Genomic DNA, 22207 nt, shown 5'->3' with positions numbered 1-22207 from the left:
AATAGTAAATACTTATTTACACCAAAACCCTCCCTTAAGTGCAACTTAGGGGAATCCCCTTAAGCTTACGAAAACTAGGATGAAGTGCATGATGGGTCCCGACTACTAGGCCATGTTTGGTACCCATGTACATAATGCAAATGCAATCTCTCATAAAGCGAAGAAAGAGGGAAAACCTCATGGAAAAAACCCTCCCCCAAAAAGAGAGATGAAAATCACATATGATGTATGGATGGATGGAGTAATCAAGACCCCCCCATTACGACATACATCCAATATATACATAAGAGAAAAATGAGAAGAGGAAGAGAGATAGAATAGGCTCCCCCCCAAAGAAGAATGCTAGGCAGTGACTGCTCCGATAAAGAAGTTGATCCAAGACTGCAGAATGGTGTTCCTCCCCTTAGGAAGAAACGAGGCCAAGGGTACAAATGAGATGCTTCCGCTATGCGTGGAAAGAATCCCATAGGTAAGTGATGCCTCTGAAACCTACTCAACTAGCTGAAGAACCTGTCTCAAAGAACTGTCTGTCGTTGCAACTGATGAAGAACATCTCTGCAACTGCTAATCATAAGTATCCACAATCACTTCAACCTGTAACGATCAATTATGTAAAGAATGAACAAGAGGATCGGATGGAATCCTCGTGACAACTGAAGAACGTGTTGCTGCATCAAGAAGAAGAGGCAGATCATCAATACTGTCCCCCAAATTTGTCACTGAAGCTGGACCTGGAAGTTTGGATTACCCTGCTGTGCTGGACCTATCACTATGGCTATGTATGCATGTGGACTGAACTGATGTAATGACCTCTCGCTGCAACTGTTGATAGAACCCCACGTGTTTGAATCTGTTGAAGCACTATCGTTGGTGTCACTATCAGTTTCCACATGATATGATGTGCGGAGAGGATCAGAGGACAAGCTTGGTGATCTTTCCTCAAATTGTACATCCTTCTCCACAAAAATTTGATGTGTCTGTGGATCCAATACTCTGTATGCCTTCACACTGTCTTCGTAACCAATGAAAGTACAAGGCCGAGGTGTCTGTGCCTTGCATCCCCTAGAATATATCTTTGCCCATGCAGGACAACCGAAGACTCTGAAGTGTGTCACAATAGGTTTTCTGCCGCACCATGCCCCAAAAGGAGTCTTGCCATCTAAGGCTGGATGAGGAGAACGATTAAGAATATGAGTGGCACTATTAATTGCTTCGACTTCTAATGATGGATCTAGAGACTTGGCTTGTATCATGCAACTAGCCATAGACTTAAGAGTGCGGATCCTCAGTGTTGCAACATCTGTCTTGTGCGGACTGAATGCTGGTGGAATCTGAAGATCAATTCCCTCAAGTCTGCAAAAGTCTGTAAGTCTTCTGTTCACATATATGCTTCCATTGTCCATTCTTAGAACTTTGATGGCTTTCCTGGATTTCCGTTCTACATGAGTCTTGAAGGCTAGAAACTTGTCCAACACTTCATTCTTATGATAAAGAAAGTAGACCCAAGTGTATATTGAAAAGTCATCAACGAAGGTCAGTATGTAGTGACCCTAGCTGAGTGCAAAAGGTCCTGCTAATACCATATGAACCATCTGTAGAACAACTGGTGCACTTGAAGACTTCCCTTTCCGTAACTTCCCCGTTGGCTGCATATCTACTGAATCTATTGAACATTCACTGTGGGAAAAGTTGATTTGAGGTAGACCTTTGACCATTCTGTTTGTGCAAAGTTGCTGAAGGTAGCGGAAGGAAAGATGACCATACCGCTGATGCCATAATTGCATTTGAGAATTTGATTGAGATAACAAGGCCTTTGAAGGAGACTTGGGCACAAAATGGGAGAAAGAGTACAACCTTTTGTCATGATTCACTTTCCCCACTGCAACCAATAAGTCGTCTTTTAGACTGTGCACTTGTACTGAGTCAAGAAGGAATTCAACTCTATGTCCATCTCTAAGGTGAGTGATTTGGTAGATTGATAGAAGATTTGAACTTAGGTTTGGAATATAGAGAACATCTTGAAACTCTCCATTTTCCATCTCCACGTTTCTTTTCCCTTCAACTTCCATTTTGCTATCATCTCCCACAAAGATGTGCGGTACCTTTGATTGCTTCAACAAAGAAAAATCCTCCTTTGAAGAACCCATGTGATAGGAGTCACTTGAGTCAAGAATCCATTCCTTTGAAGAATTTGAATTTGCCATGAGTGCTTGCCCTTTGTCCTTTGAATTTGAAGAAGACCCTTTATCCTTATAAGCATTAGGCAATGGAACATTATGTTGCTTTATGATGTTTGTTAACTCATCAATCTTTTTAAGATAACACTCATGTTCTTCATGACCCATTTTCTTGCAATAGGCACACTTTTTCTTCTCCTTATTGTTGTTGTCCCCCTGTTGGAATTTGAGGAAGACATGCCTTGTTGATTGGATTGTGGTGTTGTCTTTTCTACATCCTTTGATGTTTTCTTCCACTTCTTATTCTTACCTTTTCCTTTATTTGAAGACTGTTTAGCTAAATTTTGAGAACTCTCATTGTTGGCCACCAATGTTTTAGACTTAGGTGAATTGAGAATCCCCATTGATTTCAACTTCTTTTCTTTTGTATACAACAGGTCAACATATTCATCAAAAGTGACTTTTTTTTATAGGCAGACCTTAATGTAGTCTTTGAGGTGTTAAAAGAAGAAACAAATGTGGAATACTGCGATGACAACTTGTTATGTATGAGATAGATCAACCTATCATTTTTGATAGAACTCCCACAATTAGTAAGCTTTGTCCTTAGTTCATTCACCTTCATGATGAAATCCTGTATTGAATCAAATGATTTAGGATCTAAGGAGACAAACTCATCTTCAATTTTGAAAACATCCTCTTCAGACACTTTACCATATAGGCTTTTGAGAGTATCCCAAACTTCCTTGGATGTAGAACACTTCTTAATTTGATATATGATATTGTCATCAACCCCCAAACATATCACCTAGGGCTTTCCTATCCGTTGCTACCCAAGGTGAAATATCACTTGCTGATACCTTATCTTCTGTTGGTTTATGAAGAGTACCATCTATATATTGAGAAACTCCATTGTGTATTAAATGATACCACATTTTGATGGGCCATGTAGCATAGTTATGTGGAGTTAATTTTGGAAACTTAAAATTTTCCATAATGCAGAAAATGAAAGAAAATTGTAGAAAAGAGAGAACACAACACCAAAAACACCACCTTTTCACTAAATCAAGAAACCCCCCCAAAATAGATGCTTTCGACACTTTATAAGTAGTGCGATTACAATGGCCACTTGCCAATTTTGGTCTTCATGGATTTCTGATTTTGCTTGTTACAACCTCTTAATAGATTACAAATCTAGAACTTTACAATGTACAACAATTTTGAAGTAATACAAAGCAAAGAAAGACCGTATTGCTGAAAGTGGCACTTTTGTCCAACAACCCTATAATATGACTGTAGATCTAGAAAGTAGACGAAAAAGAATGCACTTTAAAAAAAATGGAACCTGTTTTCGAGTCCAGATGTGCTCGTACAGAGTGTTTGAAGTTGCAAAATGCAGGTAGGTATAGTCGCCAAAAAATGCAAATTTTGACAAATCCGAGCACTAAAACCAGAAAAGAGCTGCACCACTGAAAAGTTTACGAAATTCTACCCAATTTCAGAAAAAAATCGCACCTGAATTAGAGTTTGGATGAGTGATATGGCCTCCCAAAGTCGGACTGCAAAATCCAAAATCAATTTGGAGAGGGGTTGCATCAGCAAAAGATAGGGTTAAATTTGACAGTCATATGGCCGTCACAACAGTTCTAATTTGCCTTGGAATGACGATCAGACGACTGTCAAATTTAGAATTGTAAAATGACGATGTCAGCGACTTCTACCCCTATGATGATGTCAGCGTGGTACAACCTCGTACGGACCATACAGATGTGTATAGACAAGGTCAGCATGGCATGCCTGCGTGGTAGTAGTACGGAAGCCACGTGTCAGTTGAGTCAGACGTTGATGTATGCAACAGCTGGCACTAACTGTCCACTGTGTCAGTAGGGATGACGTGTTCTGGTGAACCAACTGAAAATCATCGTGTGTCATTGGTTTGGGCGTATTAAAAAACGTCGTGTGTCAGGCAAGCAACTGGAGTTCCTACGCAAGCTGATGATTGGGATTTTGACGTGTTGGTTGGAGGCCGCGTGGCGAGGTTGCGAAGTGGCCACGTGTCCTTGAGGTTTCTACGCAGATATCACAGATTTGTTTGTTGGAGAAGTGTTTCCGTGGACGGAAACTTTTATCAGCAGTCGAATGTTAAATTGCTGCTGGTAATTTGTTTGCGATTGCCGTTGATTGGTTTTCGCGCCGGAATCCTAAATGCGTTGTCGGTGTTATGAAACGCGACTGCTGATTTATAATTGTTGGCTGTCGGAATTTACGCAAATATCCCACATTCGTGGGGTGGAAACTTGTGAAGATTTTAAAAATGTTGCTTGTGCAGGATGCAAACAAAGAGCTTCCTGTCGGTGGATTCAAAGTAAGGCCGGATTTAGTCGGTGGGTCTAGTTGTCGGAATATGCCAGGGTTATGCGGAAATTTGCAGTACGGCCTGCTGAGTGAGACAAAATTAGCTTGAATTTAATAAGAACGGCGGATTAAATAATGTGCCTGCGATTAATATTCCTCACAAATAAATTGTAGAGCCGAGGTGTGACTGCTTGGTTCTGCAAAAAACTTTTCTTTGATTGGGGAAAATAATCTCGAAAATTTCCCAAAAATAAAAATCGAAAAAATGCAGAAATTAAATAATTAAGATTCGAAAATAAATAATCAGATCGATTAATTAACCATACCCGGTTTGCAAATCGGTACCTTCGGGTGCCAATTTGCAAATTTTTTTTGCCTCACGGTCGACTTCAGCCCAGTATAGGTAAATTTATAGTTGATCTTCACTGAATTGAAGTTTCAGATGCAATGGCGAGGTTAGATTTGGCTCTAGATGCTCCCAATTTCTGCAGTACCCTGGATTCAGGTCAAGGTGGTAAAGCATGGATGGTCTCGAACCACTATGTAAGAAATCTGATACCATGTAAGAATTTTCTTTGGGGCAGAATTCACCCAAGATCAAGGAAATCAAACACAAGCACAACAGTAGACCAAAGAGAGTATGATTAGAATGACGATATATTCATTCAATATGCCACATGCAAGTACACTAGGAGTGCCTTTATATAAAAGGCCTCTGGAGAGCTTCTAGAATGCATAGAAGTCAGCAACATGATAAGTCATACAACCAGGCACATGTCCACCAGATATGAGTTATCCTCCATTAAGCATGAAAGTAAGTGTGATGACGAGAGGATAAGCCTACAATGGTGTAGCACGCAAATCAGTGTTGTAGACAACATGTGCTAAATTAGGAGTACGAATAACTGTGTGGTCTACATGACAACTTAGTGAATGATGCAAACTCTAGTGTTGTAGACACCACGTGCCGAATTAGAGTTGCGTACTTCTGTGTTGTCAACATGACAACTCATGAGAGTACACAAACTCCTAAGTCTCTCACCTAAATAAATAATAAAATAATGCATTAACCTAAGTAAACTTAAGTAAAGTGTAAATAGTAAATGCTTATTTACACCAACATATAGGCATAGGAGCTGAGAAAAAGGTGAAGGAAAAAGTGGGAGCAACTCAACCAACTTTGACCTAGTCTAACTAAAGAAGAAAATAAAGGGTTACATGTAACTGGACATGCAACTTGCATTACATCCTTTTACATACATGTATCTCGCATTACATGTAATTACACTTTTTCACGTAATGCATTCTTTACAACTACTAACATGAAATAAAAACAAAAAACAACAATCTTAGAGATTGTTTCTCAGTGCCTTGAATTTAACAATGATGTCATGGACTGTGGGAAGATCAACAATTTCCATAGTTTTCGATATGGCTTCAACTCTCATTGCATTTTCATATGTTGATTGGACAACTTTGGAACTTGTTGCCGTGGTATCTAACAAGTGTTTTGTCAAGGATTTATACAAGACAAACTTGTTCATCGTATGTGAACCAAAATCTTCAGAATCTACATCAGGATTGATCCTAATCGTATATTCTGAATTTACTATCTCTGTTGCAATAAGAATACCAGATTCATCAGTAACTCGACATCCCATTTGTTCCAAATCACAAGTAACACTTGTTTCAACTGCTTGACAATCTCCAAAGGCCACCTACAACTTTGTGATCAGCTTCCCTAATGTCTCCTCTTTATAACCAATGAGCCCTTGAAATCTGAAAAACATTGCATGTGATGGAAGAATGTCACATGAGACCAAGGCATCCAAATTGAATTTCACCATTTCATCCCAATCATCAAGGATTTCCTTCAAGTATTCTGCTTCTCGAGTCAAAGAAGAAATTAAGTTTTGCTCCATTTCATTCATCTCTTTGACACGCTTAAGAAGGACACATTTCTTTGTGTTGGCTTGAACTCTTTCAGAAATGATTTCTTGTATCCAATACTTGGTGACTTCAATCAACCTTCTCTCTTTAGATGTTTGAGACATAACAACAACACTCTGAGAAGATTGTTTCTGGATAACCACATTCAAACGAGAGACCTCCTGTTTCAGTTGATTCTTCTTTTCCCAAAGCTCATGATTTCTCTTTGATACATTAGCCAATGCATCTTGAGCATCTTGCAAGCAACTCAGACGTGATTGCTTTCCAGTTTCAACCTTAGTAAACTTGTAGTCAGAACGAGTAAGCTCCTCAACAGGTGTATCTACCAAGGGCTCAACCACCTCAATAAATTTGGTTTTATTAGAATCAGCCAAAATTCTAGAAACAATTTTCTCTTTCAAAGATTTGGATTTAGTCTTTTTAACAGGCAGATTGTCAGGAGGAACAACCATTTCCTTCTCTTTGTTGTTATTTTACTCGACCATGCAGGCAGGGTGAAACTTTCATCCGAAGAAGTAGGCACAATAGAGACCATTGGCATTGATCCAAATTGTATATCCGAAGTGATTGAGCAAGATTCAGTTTGTATTGTTGAAGGCATAAGAACATGTTGAGAAGATTCCGTCATGAAAAGCTCAAATTCTATCAAAGATGTATCAAGTTGGGAAACTTGAACATTGGTAAGAGTCAGAAAATTTTCAAACACATCTGCTAAGTGATCATATTGTTCATGTGCAGGGACGCGAGGAGTAGCAGAAAAAATAGGAAGAGCCATGATATTAACCTCCGAGACTGGAATAGAAGGAGTGAAAACAGTGGAAAATGAATCCACATCATCATCAACCTCATGCAAAAAGGGCTTTTCATGTATAGAAGATGTACAAGTTTGTGCAGGCTTTGGAGGAGATATGATCATGATTTTCCCTTCTATCTGAATCTCCTTTGTCAGATTTTGTTTCCAATTCTTCTTTTGATTCTGCTATTGATTCTTGAGTTGGTTTAGGAAGTTGAGATGATTTAGTTCCTTTTTTGCCTTTCAATTTGAATTTGAGGGAACCCTTGTCATCAGAAGATGAGGCACCATCTTTCCCTGTAATCTCTAGTTGTGATTTCCTGCCAGGAGGACCAAAACTTCCACAATTCAAACCCATCTTAGGATTTACTTTTTGAAGGCCTTTACTTTTCAACCATTTGTTGGTATTTACTAGGATGGATTGAAATTTGTCCATGATAGATGTACCTTCCTTTTGTTGCCATTGGATAGCAAAAGGGCACTTCTTGTCAAAGCTGGCTTGATGGAACTCAGAATCAAGGATATCGCCATCATCTTCAACTTGAGAATCTGAAGGGATTTCCAACATGTTAAGATCAATTATCTGCTACAAGGTTAATCTGTAGTAATCCATCTTCATGATGTCAAGTTCTGTCCTCATATCTATCTAGATGTGTTCGATGCGATGAACACGAGTGTAGGCTCTTTTCATCTGATAATTCATCTTTCGGTAGTCAAAATCAAATTTGGGCTTGAACTTCTTCAAGTTAATCAACTGCAACTCTGCTTTCATATTCTTTGCTTTAGGCATAGAAATGATTGAATAATTGCCAATAGCCAAAGGCTTAGCCGAGGTGATGCCAAAACCAGCCCTATGCAAAGCATGCTGATCACTCTGCACGTCCATGAGCTGTCTACCTAGCTCCATCAGGATGATTCGATTGGTAGCATACCTAGGTAAGGTTATCCAACTCTCAAATATGTGAAAGTGGGAAATTGAATAAAAATACAGCCGTATTGGTTCACCTTCTCCCATGCTGCGTCAGATACACTTTTGATAGACAACTACTTATCGAACAAACACAGGAAATGTCCGAAGAAGGCATCTTGGACTCTTCTGTAGTGGAATTTGCTATTTGCCAAAGTGATTTGGTCATAGTAATGCCAAATAGGAGCTTCAAGACGATCTCCTTTGGTGGAAAGTCCAGAAAAAGATCCCATGGCAACAACAATGTAAACAAGATAAAAGAATTCATATAGAAAGGCATTGATGTTGCCACATTGCATATTTGCTGGCAAAGTGTAGTACTGATGAGTTCTCCCCAAAAGATGTGTTTTTTATTTTCCATAGTTTGAAACTTGAACTTATACATCCATAGCTCAAAATCAGTAGAATCTTTAAGGCCACAAATCCTACTAAGAAGGATGATGAGATCCTTATACTCTTGTTTGAAATTTGATTGATGAACGATCTTTTGGCCATCTAGAAAAATTACTTCTTTTATTGTCTAACCAGTAAAAGTTGACATACTTCTGATAATTACTCTTTTGCTCATTCCAACAGGCTAATGATGATCCTTTAGTCAAATCAACACATTCTGATTTATGCGGAACCTTGAAGATTTGGTCTCTAACCTTAGGATCTAGGCTAATGATAACCTTACCGTTAGCATCTTTGATAGTTTTCGTCTTGGGAGTAAACCGTTGTGCACATCCATAAATGAAGTTAGGTTCTATAGCCGTCATAGGAAACGTAGATACCAGGTGAATGTTGCTTCTCCTAATGCCCTTCATTTCATTAGTAGCTGGAGCTCCAATTCTTTGTAGAAAATCAGCTACGTCCACAACCATTCTTTGTGTCCAACACATAATCCAAAATAGATATGATTGAAGGAGTTGCATGAGCCAATTCCTTATCATATTGATCTTTCATTTTGCCTTTGGATTTGGATGGCGAGGACATGTCTTGTGCTTGCACTGCAACAAAAAAATTTCAAAACACAAATACATCATTAGAAGGAACTCCATACAAGTAAATTCCGGATCAGCAGTGAAGATTCGAAAATGGATTGGAGACTTCACAAATCCAACAAAGTGACTTCAAAGAGAAAGCATATATGCACATGCAATGGAACGAAAAGTGAACTGAAATTGTATGAAAGTGAGAAAATGGAATGGAATGAGAATGCGTGAAGGTGAAACGCATAGGAATGCGCGCAAATGAAAATTGCTGATTGCAAAAGTGACTTAGCATTTTCAAGGCATTATTGCATGAAAAATGAGTACATGTAAATGCAACATATAACAGGAGGTGGAGGGTGAAAAGAGATGTGAATGCGGGTGGCGGATGCACTTCACATGTAAGCATGAATGAAAGCATGGAAAGATACGGAAAAATGTATTTGCTTGTGGAGGCGCAAATGCATATGGAGGAATGGAAATGGAAAATGGAAGCTAGATAATGAGTTTTATAGTCACTTTTGGTGAAAATGAGAAGTCAAAGTACATGGGAGGTGAAAATGACATCTTTTTGACTTTTCAAGATGTGACTTTTAATCAAAATCGGACCTTTTTGACGCAATTACACGTAAGATATTTCGTGTAATCGTGTTGTGCGAATGGAAGTGGAAAGTGAGATTGGTGAAAATGGAAGCGGAAAATGGGGTTACATGCATATGTGGATGGCGAATGAGGTGGAAAACATGTAATCGCATTTTGTTGAGTGAGAGATGAAGTGTTGTGACAAGGAATTGGAATGTGGAATATGAAGATGCTTTCACATGTAATGAAGCAAATACAAGTGCTTGGGAAAGAACTTGCAATTTCTCCTAGTGGAGAAAACCGGCAAGCAAGCACAAAGCACAAAACAAAAAACACAAAAGAAACAACGTACCTTTGGAAAATGACTCGAATAAATCAAGATGCAATGCACTTCAACACTCAAATTCGAATTTGGGACTTGGGAAAGAACCAAAAACATGAAAATGAACAAAAACGTCATTTTTAAAGGAAAAATGCACTTCCCATGGCAAAGATTTTAACAAATGACAACCATCAAGTAATTTTGTGCATAAAATCAGCAAGATAAGCATGAATTTAAAGCAAGAAAGAAAGAGTCTACTTACATGTGCCAAAAATGAAGGGAAAAGATGCTCCGATGTTTGAAAAATTCTTCCAAAACACTTATACTTTTTCCAACTTAACAAATTCAAATGGGAGAGGGCAGCAAGTAAGGAGAAGTTGTTAGGAGGTGCCAAAACGTGCCCTATTCATGCTCCATATTCCAATGTTTTTGAGTGTTCATGCTTGTGAGACGTTTTTGGCAAAAAATATTTTTCCTCATGTTGCAAGATCAAGATGTTTTGATTATTAAACACCAAAATGTGAACTACAATGCACTGTAACCTCCAAAATATGCCAAATCGATTTGGTTGGGAGGAAAAACATGCACTAGAAATGGACTTTTTTGCAAATTTATCCAAAAACGTGATCTATCATGAAGCTTTCAAAAATGTTTTTGAGATTAATGAAACCATTTTAGAAGCAAGAGAAATCATTGCCAACCAAAAATGCCTCCAATGGGACAAACTTCATGCAAATCCATTTAGAAAATCTCAAGTTATGATCAAAACCGGGTTTTTGGAGGGCAAAAGCATGTTATTATTGAAAAATGGACCTTTGGAAGCTCAATGCATATGTTAAAAACATGTCTTTCTCCAAAATCGGACCTTTTTGGGTCACATACACATTTTAAGATATGCATCTCTTCAAAATCACACTTTTTGGGTGCCATTACATATTTTAAAACACGCTCATAGGTAAAAATGGACCTTTTGGAGGAGGAAGCATATTTTAAAATGCAACTTAACTTTTAGATGTTTAAACATAAAAACTTCACTTTTCATGCCATAGCATCAAAAAGGTCCACTTATGATGAACTTTTGATGTAATGACATCAAAAAGGTCCACCAAAGTAAATTTTATATGCATTGACATGTAAAAAGTCCACTTTTGATGAATTTTACATGTTATTGCATATAAAATGTCCACATATGAAGACATTTAAGTCATTTAATCCACTTAAAAATATAAAAATGTTACAAAAAGGGTCATAAACAATATTTATTTATCATATTATAAATATAATATATAAACATCATTTTAAAGTAACATTTGATTTTTAAAACAAAAAATTAAACGGAAACTATATAGTTATATAGTTAATTTAAGTGAAAAATTAAAAAGTAACTCAACTTAAAATTATAACATAAAATGCACTATAGTCACTTTAAGTTAAAAATATAAAGTTAAAGTAACTTAAAAATATAACAAAAAGTGAATATAAGTTATATTTTTAAAAAAGTGAATGTCAAAATGAAAATATAACATCATATTTTTAATTTGTGCTGTTGCACCTAAAATGTCCACTTGTGAGGCGCTAAAATGGGCATACCTCTTGACTGACAACTCCGATTGACTTCTAGTTTAGACCGAATCAAAGGGAAAAACGAAAGGCACAACATGAGCAAAACCAAAGGACTAAAAACAAGCAAACGCAAACTCAAAAGTAAAAAACGAACTATGAAGGCTTCAAAAATCAAGCAAAGGCTCGACAAAAAGGAAAACGAAAAAGACTTGACGAAGGCCTTCAGTAAAACAATTTGATATATGAATTGAAATGGATTAGTCAATCAACATTAAACAATTAAATATCAAATTCAAGCTTAGAGAAACGTGAAACTAGCTTGAAAAAGTTTCGTGCTATTATCAACATTTTGTGGTGACAAAATGTAGGACAACATAGCTTCTTTTCTTCAACCAAAAATGTGTTTATCCTCTTTAGTCCTCGTTTTTTACCTCCATTGCATTGTCTTGCATCTTCAAGCAAAAACTATGTTTTGACAAGGTTGAATTAGTTGCTACAATTGCTACACTCCATTGCATTATTTTGCATCTTCAAGCAAAAACTATGTTTTGACAAGGTTGAATTAGTCACTACAGTTGCTACACTATTGCTATAGACTCAAGAATACATTTGTCAAATAATTGTTATAGACACAAGAATACATCGATTTGGCAAAAAAATTAAATGCAACTCTTCATCTTATAACTGCAAACTTGTAGAGATTTCCTAGAATCAAAATCATTTAAGGATTTAGGAGGTTTTCTTCAAAGTTTTGAGTCTTCTTCTTTGCATCTGAGATTCTTAAGAAGAGATTTGTACGTATTACTTCTCAAAACAATACAATTTTTTCTTTAAATTGCGAATGCAAGTTCTTCCCACAATGAGAATTCCAAGTGATAAGTTTTTACCTACTTGTAAACGAGATTTAAAAACCACATATTTAAGCTTATTTTACCCAAAAAGAGCAAAGCTTCTCCCTAACTTGTAATTGGAACTAAAAAGTCCACTTGCAAGTGCTTTCCAAGCACTGATGAATTTTTTTCAAAGCTGCAAATGAGCATTTAAAACCCGTTTGTAGGTGGCAAATATTTTCCATAATAACATGCAAGGGGAACTTGAAAACCCCACTTACAAGAGAAAAGTCTCCCCAATTATATGTACATGCTCTTGCAAGGAGGTGAAAAATGGAATGATAATAGTGTTGGTTCTAAAACCGTAGATTGGAAATCCAAGATCCTGCCACTTCTCCGATAGGACTTCTCAATCAGTTCTGGCGAACGAACGGGAATACTACTCGATTCCCCTGCACTTTAGGCTCCGCTACACCCAGGCGGGTAGACCTTCTCCTCGACCCTGTTTACTTGGTTGAGAGCTTATCTAAAGCGAATTTAAACCTTGAGAGTTCTCTGGTTGGCAAAGTCCTCGAACTCGATCAAAATGAAACTGGATGTTGAATAATGGTTGGATGTTTTGTATAATTGAATAATAATTAATTTGATGATTGCAGGAAGGAAATTATAGATTTTCTGACTTCAATAATAAAAAGACCAGTGCCTTTGCTCATCTGGGCAATAGAGTCAACTTCAGTGAACTTTCATGTACAACTTCATAATGTTTTACACACTTTATTGCCAACAATTAAATAATCAAGATGCGACAGATCAATCATTACACAATCTTTAAACTAGTTCAGATTGAATTTTAACTCCTTTGGGAGACAAACTGGACACAGATACGGAAACAATTAAATATTTCACAGTATTTGTGATGATCGAATTTAAATGCTAAATGACGTTGTCCACTTATCTGATATTTAAATTGTATACAGAATTCCAAAAAATAATTAGAAAGGACGATTCGCTGCAGTTTAAATCTCCACGCCTTTAATAATAAACGAAAAAAAACATTTTATTTTATTATTAAAATAAAATAATAGAATTTGTATTACAAAGTCATAATGAGCCCCTTATTCCTCCATACAATAAAAAATATGAAATATTGTCTTGTGAGAGAATATAAAGTGTTCGGATATGTCTCTTTTAATTCTTTCACCTTATATATCTTTATGAAGGAACGTTACTTTTCATAATGAAAAGTCACATCTTTTCTTGAAACATAATTTATTCCTTTCCTTAAAAAATTACACTTTAATTCGTCCAATTAATAGTAGAACCTTATTAATTATTTGCATTTATCGACAATAATCCATATGCATCCAGATAATAGACATCATTTTCAAATGTTCTTTGTGAATGATCTTCCCATGTTCCATATTCACGAATATCTTCTTATTTGTTAATGATTGTCGGTGAAAGGATTGGATCACCACAATTCCTGAATCGCACCAGATGCTTATTTTACCTAGTCTTGTGATGAGTATGTTTATTCTGCCACAAGTCATAGATGTCAAATGACTTGTTTTCCCTTCAATACGTTGGCGTGATTAAGATAGACTATTGATGCTTCAAAACTTGTTATCTATTAATCATCCCGATGATCTCAATGCCATGGTTTATCGCAGATGATAATTCAATAATTATGATTTCTGGATAATAGTAAATCGCATCCAATTTATGCACAGTGTCATCAATTACTTGGAACGGTCATTTCTCCCCTTTCTCATTCATGTATATAAACTTTTGAAGATATCTGACTAGGAAAACACTGCAAATTTCTTGATTGATGATTCCTTGCTCTTTGCCGGAGTGGATTCCATTGTTGATGCCTTGTATTCAGCCATGACCATTATGGGTTTGATAAATCATATTGACCCTTCATTAAAACACATCAATGAGAAATGGTGTTTTCTTCATATCGTGGCTGTATGCTTATTGCAGGTGCTGATGTCTTTTATATAATCTTTAACAAAGACTCCCAACGACATATTCAAATACTTATAAGCCGGCAGTCACCTCCTGATTTATCTGTATTTATGTTGTCTTCTTTATGCGATAGCCCTGGAACATATTTACTGCATCAATGACTTTTCAGTTTTATCTTTTCTAAGGTATTATTTTCACTATCAAAATTTATTTACTATGCAATATAATCTCCTGTTTACTTGCTGGATGCATATAAATTTCACTGACAATGAATTTCATGTCATTGTGTAGATATTATGACTTCAGATTAGTTTGCTGCTTGAATAACATAGCAACCACTGTCTGCTACTTTCAACATGCTGTGGATAGATGGGTATCATGTGCTCTGTGATGTTTTTGCCATATACATACCAATTACAGGGTCATATATCTACAAGAAAAGTAGTCTATGACAGGGACTGTTACAACAGTATTGATATGAATCTGAAATACTCCAATAAGAGTGTCATCCACGCTGTTTGAGTTCTCAGATTATTGGTATAAGCAGCTCCTTCATAAATCTTTTATTTGTTGTAGCAAATCCCTTCAAATCTGAAAGTTCCCCAATATGTCTCTCAAAGATGGAATACTTGTTCTTCATCACCATTAACTACAAGGTCTTGATGAGAAATAAAAAACTAAATAAGTGAAAAGTGAATGTACACATGGAGGCCTAAAATTTAGGCTCCATCAGATAGCATAGGTAAGATAAGATAAATTTATTTATGTGCAATGAAAGACAATCAAGTAGATCCACGGGACTATAATAGCTGGCAAAAGAAAAGCCAATAGTGGGACCACCAAACGATGTCCGAGGGAAGGAACCAAAACAACAATAAAGAGAACCAAAAGAAGAAACCAAGATGAAAAGGAATGCCACCCCACTAATGAAAAATAGAGTCGCTCTACTAGTTGGGCCGAGAAGCCAAGAAGAAGTCCAACATCGAACGATAGGCCGTAGGGAGGGAGGGGACACCAACATGCTGCCAAAGACCTTTGGGGGAGGGTGAGGAGGAGGGCCACAACCATAAAGAGGCCGGGAAAGGACGAACAACCTCGGGGGGTCCTTGTAGAGGAATCTAGAGGCCGCTTGGTTCCCCACATCGGGGAGACCATTGAAAAGATTGAGGTGATGAGTTGATCCTGGAGCGGTCCCATGTGGAAGCGTTGCAGGGAAGAGTGGTCTAGTCTCAAAGCCTCTTACAGGTAAAGGGCAAGGCACCTTTGATCAGTGTAACCAAAGGAGGAGTGAGACTGAGGCCCCTTGAACAAATAGTAAAACCTCCCTCTAACGTCATAGTAAATAGGACAACAAAAAATGAAATGAAAATCAGTCTTAGCCGCCCCCATATCACAAAAGTGGAAGATCCTCTCCTCCCTCGATAAGTGATACTCGAACTAAATACATAGTCTATAAGAACCAACCCTTAAAGACCTCGTCCTAGATCTCCAAGAAGTGCTTACCGTAGAAGGCCATCCTCGGACTCAAGCCCCCTAGGGGTTTGACCAAAGTAGTGTGAATGTATCGTTTGTAAATGTCCATCCTGATATGTCTCTTCAGCTCCTGACGAGGGGGCAGAAGATGGCAAAGAAAGTTTTCAACACTGATTCCAAGCAGGTGTTTTGTTGATGCCATCAATATGGAACACTCAAGGATGCATTTTCATATTCTGGTTTGAAATGTTTTCACCAAACCGGAACACATCAATTATCGGGCATTCTATAGCAGTATGAAGATCATACCATGGATGATGTAGTAGAAGTTGTGTCTTTTCAACCACTTCATTGATTTCATGTGCTTTGCAAATAGGTGTAGATTTGTTAACAAAGTACGTTTAATTACGAAACGAGATGTGATTGCATGTGATAGCATCACTTGCAAAGCGGTAACATGACCTTGCAAATGCGTTAGAACTAGCAAGGTTGAATAAGTCAAATCAGGTTTTTGAATAGGTCGAAGTTTGTTGGGTTTCATCTATATAAAAAGGAGGGCGCTGATTGTAATTTTCATCTTTTGGCAAGGCCAGAAAGTTCAGCTTATTTGCATATGCACTTTGAGATTTTGTGCTTAGGTTCAAATCAAATTGCTTTCAATAAAAGAAGCAGGCTGTTTTGAGAGTTTGTGCCAATCCAAATTGTGATGTGATGACATTTTCTCGAGTTGATTATGAATTTTTTGCTTCGATCAAGAGGGATTTGACCCAATCTTACAAACTTTGAGCTGCATATTGTGTTCAGAGTTATAATTTGGTTTTAGGTTTTATTTTGAAGACTTTGGGCTGCTTATCAAACCTGAAATCAACATAAGATGCTCAAGGAATTGAATAACTTGCTGACTTTTTGCTGTTTCATTTTCTGTTTCATTGTATAATATCTTTTATACAAAACAGTGTGAAGCACATGTTGGAGACTTTGAGTTGCACATGCGCTTGATTCTTTATCTTAATAAAATCTTGTAAGGAGCCATGAAAAGACTTTGAGCTTTCTTGAGTTTCTTGGTTACATAAAATGCTGGACGCTGAAGGTTATTCTTATGTGTGATCTTCTGTTTATAGAAATTATTGCTCCAAAAGATGCTTTGTAAGTGAAATACACTATTATTGCTTTAAGATTGTATTGTAATAGTAACATCTATTCTGAAATAAGAGAAGAGGATGAATGCGTCGCCCTGATTTTGCTTAGTGTAAATAAGTAGAGTGTTTTGTTGATTCCAGTAGAAATAAGAGGGGGAAGCCTTCCCTGCAAAGGAAGAGAGTCTTTGTCTCACCTGCTCTGGCTGGAACCACTGTTTTGCAATCGATTCTTAAAAACTGTCAGTTGCCAAACATCCACAGTTTTGTAAGCAGACTTACAAAATTGCCACTCAACAGTATTAGTGAGCATAGATCTTCTATTTTTGGTTTTCCTTCCTCGCCAGTTGCACCTATAAATAGAACTGCCACTTCTTTTATTATATGCGAAATCTGTCCTTCCTTAAAATACTGTACATTCATATCAAACATAAATTTCGAATGTTGAAAAATCTGGTTAGCCTGTATGAGCTGCACGCCGTTGCATTGCCTTGACATATTCTGATTTTGTAAGTCAATCAGCTTTTGGTGGAACATGCAGGGTTTTTAGTGTTGCAATATATTGAATTTCTTATTGGTTTGACGAGAAGTGCTACTAGGTAGCGCTAAATCTGTTCTTTGCAATACATGAATTTCTATGTTGAAGTGCAAGACTGGCCTTAAGGCTGCAGCTTTTTAGAATTGAAAAACTTGTTTCCCCTTGCTAGTGAGAGCACCCAAATATGGGAGAATACGTTTTTATATTTGAAAAAATTTGTGGTCCTGTGATGAGGAGTTTGCTTATGAATAAAGGGCGAAGTTGCCTTGAATTTGATTAGCAATTATTCTCCTATAATGATTCTGTGCTCTCCTACAAGTTTATGATTCTGCCTGTTTGTTCTTCTTGACAAATTCAGATCTTTCTTTCTCATTTTGGTCTTTTTTCAAAGTTTTGTGCAGTCACTCTTTGCTTCAGCATTTTGCTAATGCATGCAAGTGTTCAGACTGGCAGAAAATATAAATGCAATTGCAATTGATCAATTTTTTGTATCATTATATCTCTCAAATTACATTTCTTGTATGCATTTGATTGATGGACTTCTGACCAAATTTTCAATTGGCTTGTTCACCGAAGGTAAAAGTTCAGACCTGGGTAAATGATGTAAAGGCAGATGAATATGTTGGGGTTAGTGCCAGGTTTGGTACTCCAATGGAATCGAAGGAGAAAGATGCCAATAGATCACATCTTGTTCTTGCTAAACCCTATGATAGCTGCACCAGCCTTTCAGAAAAGGTGTGTGCCCAGTAGTCTTCTGGTTAAGCACTGTTGTCATATGGTGTGAAAATTGTTTATTTGCTTAACAAGGCTTCTGTCTCCTAATATTTCAAATTGTGATCTTACAAATTAGCTCACTGGGGATGCTGCTTTGGTGCATCGAGGCAATTGTACATTCACAACAAAAGCCAAAATTGCACAGGAAGCTGGTGCAGTGGCAATCCTTATTGTAAATAATAGGGAAGGTATTAATCAGCTTTTACAAATACATTTCCTTTTAATTTTAATTAAGAAAGGAAACTGAAAAAAAGTTTTTCCCTGTATCTGCAAAATAATTCAGCAGTGCTTACATGAGATTTACTACAATTAATGTTTATGATCTGAATTGATGTTTTTGGTGCATTCATTGATATCTGTTGTCAAACTCTATGACAAATTATGAATTCATGTTTTGAACTGGGGATAAATTTGATTTGGCTTAATGACTGCTATTTAAAATGATCCAATCTGAAGTCACTAGTTTCTTTAATTAAATGTTATATACCCAACCCTCGTGCACGAGGGTAGAGGATAATTCTTTCATATTTATATTCTCGTATGGTGTATATTATTATTTTTTTATTCTAAATAGTTTTTGTAAGATGCACAGGTTCTCCTAGTATGTGAAAGTGGCAGGAATGCCTGTTCATTGCTTCTTCACTAGCAAGCTTTTCCAACGTAACATAAATCAAACTCCTTTACAAGTGGGATTAAGGGAAGCCAGCACATTCATATGCACAATGTATTCAAATGTGGAACTGAGACCCCCATTCATATTATGCAGACTATCAACTTTCTATTCTACATACATTTTCTCTTATGATAAAATTATTACAGAAACATTTCTTCACTAGTAAGCCTTTCCAAGTGGATGTGATAAAATTTGGAACTCCCCAACAATGGGACTTAAGTAAGGTTGAAACATCAGACCATTGGTTTTTTCACTGTCAACACGGTAAGATTGAAACCTTTTTGCAATGATCCGTAAAGTTGAGGCCATGATGTCATAACAAATCTTATCCTCTGTATTATTTTGCTCAACTGTGTGAGATGATGATTGCACTTAATAGAGATAAATGTCTATTTAAACAGATAGAAACTCAAGACAAATAGGACATTAGCCAGATTTACATAAACCTGCAGCTTCCAGTAGTACTATTATCTAAAAGCTTGACTGACAGAATTTATATAGCAGATCCACCTATATTAGGAGTAAGAATAAACTTCTAGGAGAATTTGTTTACCTATGTTTCCGCTTATCTTAGAAGTTGGCACAAAATTCTTGATAAACGAATCCATCACTTAGACAGATATGGAATGCACCACTGAAATTTCTTGGAAACCTCCTTCCACCTTATGTGAGGGACTTAAAATGATTGAAATAATTGATATAAAATGAAAGAGTGTACTACTCCTTAAATAAGAGATTACAAGAGATCTTTCCATAACAAAAAGATCTCTATATGCTATCCTAAGTTACCAACTTGTCCTGGCCTTGCTTGGATTTTGAATCAGATGCGGACAGATGTGGGATTCGTGAGGAAGCCTTGTGGAAGCTGGCTGGAAGCCAGTCACATGCTTCGCTAGAGACTGGCTTCCAAACGCATCTGGAAGCTTGTGGCAACATGGCTTTTGGACTTTCTGGGAGCACTTGTAATGTCCCAATTTTTGCTAGTATCAGAGTTTGAGAGATTAGCCTATTATTGTGATCCTTGTAGGCTAATTATTGTGGATAGAGGATCTTCTGAGGCAGTGGCTTGGCTTGGGAGGGTCTTATCTTCTCCACAATTAAGTAAGTTACATGTTGGTCTTCGTTTGGCTCAAATTGTACTTCATTTGGGCTTAGTTTTGTGTACTTACTATTTGTGGTAAGTTGGGTGTCGATTGAGATGAACCCTTTCTATTTTTGGAAAGTGCATTTGGTCACATGGAGAAATAATAGGTGTGACTCCTATTTCAGACATCATTTAAATGATGAGTATTTCGGGAGTTATAATATTTTTAGTGGCCAAATTATTATTAAATCATTAAATGACTTATTATAAAGTTATAATTAAACTTTATAATATCACTTGAGGGTTATTATAGCGCTTCCAGGCCCAATAGCCAAAAACATTAAAAAACCCAAAAAACAACTTAAGTTGTCTAATATGCATGTATTTGAATTGATTTTTTTAGGTTGTTTTTTTGCTATGAAACCCTAAAACGACCCTAAAGGTGAATGCTTCACAACTCATTTTGGAACTTTGTTTGCACCTACAACCACTTCTCATTTTGTCTCTAGTTTACATTGCCATTGTGAAGCCCGAACTATAATAAGTTTTTGGATATCTCTTTCACGTGCCCGTTAGGATACTATTGTACCCGTCGACTACACTATACATTTTACCGACAACAATGGTGGCAACAATTAAAGAATCACTAGTTGACTACACAAGCCCGGGTATGAAAAGGTGCCTACGACTCTATTGCAACAAGAGAAGACACATATAGAGAAAGACCTTCAACCAATAAAAAAATCTCAGAAAACTTCCGGTCTAACTATTGTGTTAGATGGTTGGAAGGATACAAGAAACCGACCATTGATTAATGTGATTGCAGTTTCCCCCAAAGGGGCAATGTTTTTGAAGGCTATTGATTGTGAGGGGTGAAGTATTCCGAGTTCATTTCTAGAATTCTCATCGAGGCCATCGAGATGGTGGGTAGTGAGAATGTGGTATATGTGGTCACAAACAATGCCAAAAATTGCATGGGTGCGGGTGCTTTGGTTTAGAGTCAGTATGACCATATTTTTTGGACCCTCTGTAGTGTTCACTCCCTTAACTTGACCATGCAGAAGATTGGCACTGAAATAGATTGGGTGAAGAAAATATACCAAGAAGGGGAGGAGATACAAATGTTTGTGACAAACCACCACATGTCACAATCCATTTTTAGAATATGCTCCAAATTGGAGTTGCTGAAGGTAAAAATTACTAAGTTTCGTGGATTTGTAATTTAGCTAAAAATTAAAATTTGTATAAAAAATGTCAATTGACATAATATTAACTTGCTTAGGTTGTTGAGACTTGTTTTGCATCTCATACAATTGTTATGAGACGAATCCTCAAGGTAAAAGATGCATTGAGCCAAATGGTCATTGGTAATCGATGGGGCATATGGAAGGCCACAAACTTAGAAAGAGCGCAAAGGGCCAAGGATTTGGTCTTTAATGAGAGTTGGTGGGCTCATGTGGCATATGTATTGGATTCCACCGAGCCCATTATGACTATGCTATGCTTTGCTGATAGAGATACACCTTGCTTGGGGGATGTGTATGATGGCATGGACACCATGGTTGAGAAGGCAAAACATTCTGTTGTCTTGCATTTTGTCACCACAAAATGTTGGTAACAACATGAAACTTTTTCAAGCTAATTTCGCGTATCTCTAAGTTTGAATTTGATATTCAATTGTTCAATGTTGATCGATTGATCAATTTCAATTCGTATATCAAATCATTTTACTGAAAGTTTTCGTCAAGTCTTTTTCGTTTTCCTTTTTGTTGAACTTTTGCTTGATTTTTGAGGCCTTCATCATCCTTTTTTTTGTTTTCGAGTTTGCATTTGTTGGTTTTTAGTCCTTCGGTTTCGTTCATGTCATGGCTTTCAGTTTTTCGTTCAATTTGGTCTAACCTAGAGCGTAATCTGAGTTGTCAGTCAAGAGATATGACCGTTTTAGTACCTCAAAAGCAGACCTTTTTGATGCAATAACACAAATTAAAAATATCATGTTAAATTGAAATCATGTTAAATTTTCAATTTGAGATTCACTTTTTGAAAAA

The 22207-nt window shown here is 36.9% G+C and overlaps 1 protein-coding gene across 2 annotated transcripts in view; it reads left to right on the top strand.

Moving 5' to 3' along the window:
* The window catches only part of SPPL2 (SIGNAL PEPTIDE PEPTIDASE-LIKE 2), a 261784-nt gene that overhangs the window by 19255 nt on the left and 220322 nt on the right, over positions 1-22207 (top strand). For both annotated transcript variants that reach the window (XM_089825624.1, XM_089825622.1), the window contains exons 2-3: positions 18205-18363; positions 18479-18590. In XM_089825624.1, the coding sequence (XP_089681750.1) occupies positions 18205-18363; positions 18479-18590 (271 nt within the window). The remainder of the gene's footprint in view (positions 1-18204; positions 18364-18478; positions 18591-22207) is intronic.

The sequence above is a fragment of the Cupressus sempervirens genome, chromosome 4 (assembly GCF_028749045.1).
Source record: "Cupressus sempervirens isolate cs-2001-9-10 chromosome 4, ASM2874904v1, whole genome shotgun sequence".
Taxonomy (NCBI): Eukaryota; Viridiplantae; Streptophyta; class Pinopsida; order Cupressales; family Cupressaceae; genus Cupressus; species Cupressus sempervirens.
The sequence above is the reverse complement of the archived record's forward strand: the minus strand, read 5'-3'. Positions and strand labels throughout refer to the sequence as shown.